We start from the raw sequence: 6,958 nt of genomic DNA, 5'->3' as shown, positions 1-6,958 counted from the left end.
GCTTTCCCCCAAAATACATATTTTAGGATAATGGTTTATTTATTCAAGAAATAATTTAGTATTTACTGTACATGATAAAAAATACACTACTGGTATATAAAATCATTACAATACAAGTAAAGATGCAATTGGAAATTATTCATGAGTATAAGGCCTAAAAAAAAAAAGAGGTTGTATTGCCCTTTAGTTGTCAAAACATGGGTTGGTCGGTCTGAAATCTTTTCTTTTAAAATTTTTTTTTTTTAACACCCTCTTTGGGCTGATATTTCTCAAGTTTTGAATGCTTTAAACACCAAGATTTAATCTCTGTTTATGTGTACATCATTGCCAATTGCCAACATTTTTATTTTTGCCACATTAGGGGCATTTACACTGTCTTCCAAACACGCCCAAAAATGCCAAACTGGAGCCTGACCACGATGTTACCAAGGGCAACTACGCTTTACCGGCAGAAATGCCAAGCCCGAAACATTCCAAAACGAAGTGTGATCTTTTGGCGTGTTTGGCAAGTATGAACGCTCGCAGTTGTAACATCGCGATGTTAGGTCACGCGACTTTAGGAGCGGAGTTTGCTGTCGTCCTTGAAGAAAATGATAGAAAGATGTAAACAAAGAATAATATAAGAGAAGGTGATAGAAGGATTCTGAAGGAAGAAACAAACAATAACATAAGGAAACACAGAAAGAGGAAGTAATAGAATGATAACAAACAAAGAATAACATAAGAGAAGGTGATATAAGGAAGAAACAAACAATAACAATGAAATACAGAAAGAGGAAGTGATAGAATGATAAAAAAAAAAAATAACATAAGAGAAGGTGATAGAAGGAAGAAACAAACACTAACATAAGGAAACACAGAAACAGGAAGTGATAGATTGATAAAAAACAAAGTGATAGAAGGAAGAAACAAAGAAAAACATAAGGAAAGACAGAAAGAGAAAGTGATAGAATGATAAAAAAAACAAATAATAACATAAGAGAAGGTGATAGAAGGAAAAACAAAGAATAACATTAGGAAAGACAGAAAGAGGAAAGTTTTTGCCTCGGAGTGCTGCGCATGTGCATTACCAACTAAAACATGCCAAAACATCACTGAGCTTTTCAGTCGGTGATGTTTCCGCACAAGTGTAAATGGGTGCGCAAAACATCGCGACTTTTCAAAATGAGGTATTTGACAGTATAGATGCGCCTATTATGTGATGCTTGTGTGCCTATTAAAAACAGGGACAAAATCCTACGGTGATAATGTAATAAAGTACTGTTCTTCTGTGGTGTATAATTAGTAAGATTTTAAACTTCCCCCTAATTATTTCCCTTTTGATTACTCAAGTTTTGTCATCATAACACCTACTTGCAAATAATTGCTGACTTTGACGACTTTCTCTGAAGGGCAGACAAAAGTGAAACATGATTTTATTTTTGCTCCCCGCAATATTCTACCGGTACCATGCATATCCATTTCCTGTATGGAATACACCCTTATAAAGAAAAAGACATTTCCTATTTTTGACACTTTATACAGGTAGACGGATACTCTTATATTTGTTACTGGTACATGCATAAAGAGTGAGGGCTAAAAATATTATTAATTCCATCGTCATCTGCTTTTAGATTGGCTGTCAAAACTGTTGAGTTTTAATATACCAGCAACTGAAGTGAAAGTGATAATTATATAATTTGCTAGATTTCTAAAGGTTAATTTCATTAAGAAGGTTTCTCATATGATGGATGGCTGGATGTATTAGAGGTTCCCTTCTACCTACTGTACACATTGAACTTTGAATATATTAGGAAAACATATTAAAATAGGTAAAAGTCATTCAAAGTACCAAAAACGATATTTCCGCTAGATCTGTTGCTGAAATTGGAGGAGCGTATTGCTGTGCTTGTATTATCTGCTGTCTCGCCTTTCATCATACTGAATTAGATTTGATATCCTGGGATTTAACTTCAAATAGATATCTCGTGCTGTCTAGATTCTATTACGGACTCTCTAATGTATAAACTATATACATGGATTAACACTCCTGTACTGAATCCATATTGACTAGTACTTCGCAAAGGTGTAATGCTGGGCAAGAGAGATGGGAGTTTTACAGCGATAGACTTAATCGTTTATATACCGATAATATGCATCGAGTGGTAGACCTGAGATTTGACAAATTATTGCATCCATTCTGCACAAGTTTCATCAAAAGTTGGATTGATTGAAGTTATTGAACTAAAGTTGAGATTGATTGAACTAAAGTTGGATTGCTGACGTTGACATTCTTCAACCCACCCAGACGTTGTACTGCCGACTATTCTTCTTGGATCATTCATTGTTCAGACTTTTAAGCCGATCTCACAGAATTTTCAGCTGATTGTACAAAAAAAGTTGTGCTGAATTTTTGAACCGTGTTCTTGGCAAAAAGAGGACTTCAAGTTCAAGCAACTAATATTTCACAATGGATAGCAGTAAGTAATGTGTATAGTAATACATTGTATCTATCAAAGAAACAAGATACTAGTAGCACAAGCGTGAGATAATTTAAGGCCCACATTAAAAAAAAAAAAAAATTGAAATGCAGTACTTAATTTTGCATGTGTTAGCCTAAATGTAGATGATTTTTACCTTTTATTTAATAGAGCCACTGGCGATTGACATTGTAACTTTTTTTTCTTCATGAAAACTTGTAAAAGTTTGTTTATTGATTAACTCTGCTGATATGATTATTAATTTAACAATCATATTTGTAGAATAGATAGATAATCTGTAGTTTCCACAAAAAAGGGGCAACAAATTGTTGAAGCTCGAGTAGAGTACGGTAGCAGTAAAGTGATGACATATTTTACTTGTGTAACATTGAGGTCAGGGCCCATTTTATTAAACTTACCTTTGATGGCAAAGTTACCATCAATTGTAAGTTTTGTCCAACAGGGGCCCGGTAGGCAGTAGGAGTAAAAAATAGAAATTAAGACAACAAGTAAAAGTAATTTTCCAGACTTTGTTGATCAGGAAAGTAGTGGTATTCCTCAAGGAAACCCCTGACCACAGTATGACTGTCACGTTTTTGTCTCGAGAAAAAGTGTTTACTTTTACTAATTTGCTTATGAGTACTAGCACATACAGTAGTGCACTCATTTTTGTCCATTAAATGGTTAAAACCTTTAAAATTTTCTGTTTGAAATTTGGTTTATATTTCTTTCAGTTTTTTAAAATAAAAGTTGAACACATGACAGGAAGAGTGCGCTATTCTGAAATAAAAGTAAAGAAATTTGGGCTTGTGAAATTTGGTGATGCAATTGACCAAAGACTATGAAAGTACATTTTTGTTGCATGGTACATGTACTGTACATGTATCTATTATATTTATAAAAGTTGAGAGGAAATCCTGATTGCTCAATATCCTTCTGGTTTTTCCTGATTTTTTTTCTTCTGAAAAGGAAAAGAAAAAGTGAAAATAGTATTTTTAATGTGGTTTGTTTCGTAAAATTTGTATCACAACGTACATAGATATTACAAGCGCAGATTCACACTTCCTCAATTAGTGGTTTAAATGTTTTAATTTGAGGTCATTCAGTTACTTTTACAAGACAGTAATATAAGTGGATTGTGTGGTCACTTTCACTTGTAAACTCATTTTGATTTACAATTCATGTCCACTACAAACTGGTTCATATTAAAAGGGATGGGGGAATTAGAATGGTTTAAAAATGTCTTGATTACATGTAGGTCTTGGGATTTGAATAGTTTTATAAGTACATGATAGCTTGATACTGGTACATAATAGTTTGATAATCTGGTTAGGGATTTGTTTGATCTATTCTATGTTATTATCCAAACTTATTTTTTTTCTCAATTCAATTCATTTTGTTTTTATTGTTAAAAAAAGAAAGCGGCTAAAGTCTGGAGACAAATAATAATATTGATATATTTACTGTTCATATACATGTACAGTAAAACACAAGAAAACATGAAATAAGGTTATAAAATGTATTGACATAAAAATATACATGTATACTGTACATGAAGATCAATAAGGACAATGCGACTTCATGCATTAAGAAGATAATTTTTAACACTAATTGTTAAATTGGATATATTTTTACAAGACTATTTTTTTTGCCATGGATAAATAAGATAAATAGTAAGCATTAAACAGTAAATAAACTTTGAGTTTGCCTTTTCATTGTAGGTCCCATTACGAGTTGGTACATGTACATGTAATCACTAAATCAGCTCAATGATGCGCTTAAATAGGCTCTCTGTATGGCATTCTGCCAGCCACCATACAACAGACAGACTTGTTTACAAAAAGATGAACAATAAACCTAGATGCGGTCTTGGGGAGATGTGCATTATTCAATGAAAACAAATCAATAGAGTCTACAATGTAGGTCATGAGCATATATAATGGGAGATTATAAACTGAATAATAGTTGATCTACTTTACATGTACCGTACATGTATGTCTATGTGATGTGACCATTTACAAAGATGTACAGTGTGCACATGGAACTAGTGTGCTGAAGGATTTTTTTTTTTTTTTTTTTTTGGGGGGGGGGGGGGGGGAGGGTGGTGGTAGCTTAGACTTGATGCTTGACCATATTTGGGGGGTCTTCTATGTGTCTGTGTACTTATGTATGTACATGTAAATACAGGTACAATTATACATACATTTATACCTGCAAAATGTACATGTTCTCTTCTGTGTATATGGGTTATATTTTTGCTTTGCTTGCATCATTTTAGCTACAAGTTCAAACATCGTTTTCCTATGAATTCCGATCCGTTCACTTACATATTATGAAAAATGTAGGCCTATCTTGTGAATACATGTAATATCAGTTATTGAGACCAGTATTGTGCAGTCATCGAGGCATTACTTTGAAGAACTCCCCCCCCCCCCAAAAAAAGGTTGGTACATTATCTTCCTCCTCTCACATATTTATCAACAGCCTGCAGTCTGCGGACGTACTGTGATGATACCTACAATTTTACCTACTGTATCTGTAACTGTACAAGGCCTGTTTCTCCCCAAATACGCTCCAATTGTATTGAAGCGCTTCATAGTCATATAATGCAATTGATGTGAAAATCATTATTTATATACGGGTATGTACAAACAAACTTGTGTGGATGTATTCGTGGAAATCTCTATTTAGTGTGTGCATTGTCGGAGGAAGTTCCGGAGCATACATAATTCTGTGCCTGCACATTCAAGTCTGTGACTTTGTGTTGTCATTCACGCTGTTTGGATTTTATTGCCCTCACTTTGGCATTGCCGTGCAGGGCTGGCCGGGTTGTATTACATGTAAATATTAATAGCATGTTTTATTGTCATATAATGAAATGTAGAGGTGTCGTGGTCGAGTGGATACGTCGCCGGACTGTCACAAGGTACGCGGTTCGAGTTAAGCCTCGGCACTAATGTCCTTTGGCAAGACATTGATCTACATTTGCCACACTCAACCCAGGTGATGTAAATGGGTACCGGCAGGAATCAATTCCTTGAAATGCTGGAGCGCTGTAATGGCAGCTAGGCTAAAGCCGGGATAATAATAAACGCGCCTCGGACTAGAATTCCCAGATAGATTGCGCAATAGAAATGCCTATTATTATTATTATTATTATTAATGTGAAAAACATTATTTATATGTACAAACAAATGTGTGTGGATGTACATGTATTTGTGAAAATGGTTACCGGTATGTATTATGCATTGTAGGTGTAAGTTCCGAAGCATACATGTCGTGAACATAATTCTGTGAGGTGTGCCTGCACATTCAAGTCTGTGACTTTGTGTTGTCATTCACGCTGTTAGAATATTGCCCTCACTTTGTCAATGCATTGCAGGGGGTTGTAGTATTAATGGCATGTATCACATGACCCGCATTCCACCCGGGAGGGATTATGTTAGTGTGCAGACACAAACCCTTGTCTGCTGTAATGTAAAACAGTGTCTGGATGGTGAGACTATGAAGCTCTGTAGTTTACTGCACTCCTTTAAATAGGCCCTGTGCTATTGTAGCGTCAGACATTATCAGAGACTGATAGAGTTAGGCTTGACTCGAGGCTTTAACGATTCATGTTCAATGTCAAATAGAGTCTGTGCTTGAAGAATAGGATTGAATGTGTGTACACTGTAGTAGACTCAGGCAGGGCTGAAAGGGGGTGTGTCCTCTATGTAGTCATAACAACATGTAGTAGTCTCAAGCCTGAACTGAACAGACCTCTTACTACTTGTAAGCGTACAGTTGTGGATGTAAGCTTCTTAGTGGGCAATATTCACTCAAATGTGTGCCTTGGAAATAAATGTTAGGTGGCTGATCGAATACTGCAGACTTGTACTTGTAGATGGACCAGTCCAAAGTTCATTGTACATTTATATTGTCCCACAGTTACATCAAATACAATTGTACTTAAAATGGTACATGAACATATACATACATGTATGCATGTAGGCGATATGTTCAGCAAAACAAGACCCCCAAAATTGTCAAAACTTGCTTCAAACTACTCCATGAACATTATACACATCAATTGGCTTTAACATACCGGTACAAGGCACGGATAACTCCAGTTGAGCATATTTTTTCTTTTATCTTTGAGTATTTGCAATCAAGATTATGAAGTATGCATACTTGTGGTAATGTTTATTTTGAGATTAATAGGATCCATGATTGATGTGCCCTAAGAACCTCTTTTATTGAGCATTAAGGTACTGTGTAGTGGTATACTACCCAAGGTGAACCTGTACTTGAACTGTGTTTAAGTGTCTCATTAAAGCACGGGTCAGAGAACATTAGGAGAAAGAAAACAATTAATCATGTGTACCTGTAGGTCACATAAAACAGTGAGCCCTTTTTTAGGGGGGGGGGGGGCACTTCAACTGATCTGCTTTTTCTAATCCTTCAAGACAGAGCATTCTGCAATGTAGGCTCTGTATGAGCAAAGCTAATGCTACGGTCAC

The 6,958-nt window shown here is 35.5% G+C and overlaps 1 protein-coding gene across 2 annotated transcripts in view; it reads left to right on the top strand.

Moving 5' to 3' along the window:
* The first annotated feature begins 1,520 nt into the window (after positions 1-1,520).
* LOC577222 (carnitine O-palmitoyltransferase 1, liver isoform) overlaps positions 1,521-6,958 on the top strand; it is a 29,237-nt gene continuing 23,799 nt past the window's right edge. The window contains exon 1 of one of the 2 annotated variants that reach the window (XM_030988361.1): positions 1,521-2,459. In XM_030988361.1, coding sequence (XP_030844221.1) covers positions 2,450-2,459 — 10 coding nt within the window. In that variant the 5' untranslated portion in view covers positions 1,521-2,449. The remainder of the gene's footprint in view (positions 2,460-6,958) is intronic. The other variant, XM_030988360.1, reaches the window with a different exon arrangement.

Source organism: Strongylocentrotus purpuratus, unplaced genomic scaffold, assembly GCF_000002235.5.
Source record: "Strongylocentrotus purpuratus isolate Spur 01 unplaced genomic scaffold, Spur_5.0 spur5_scaffold_17, whole genome shotgun sequence".
In the NCBI taxonomy this organism is placed as follows: domain Eukaryota; kingdom Metazoa; phylum Echinodermata; class Echinoidea; order Camarodonta; family Strongylocentrotidae; genus Strongylocentrotus; species Strongylocentrotus purpuratus.
This window is presented reverse-complemented; position numbering and strand designations above follow the sequence as displayed.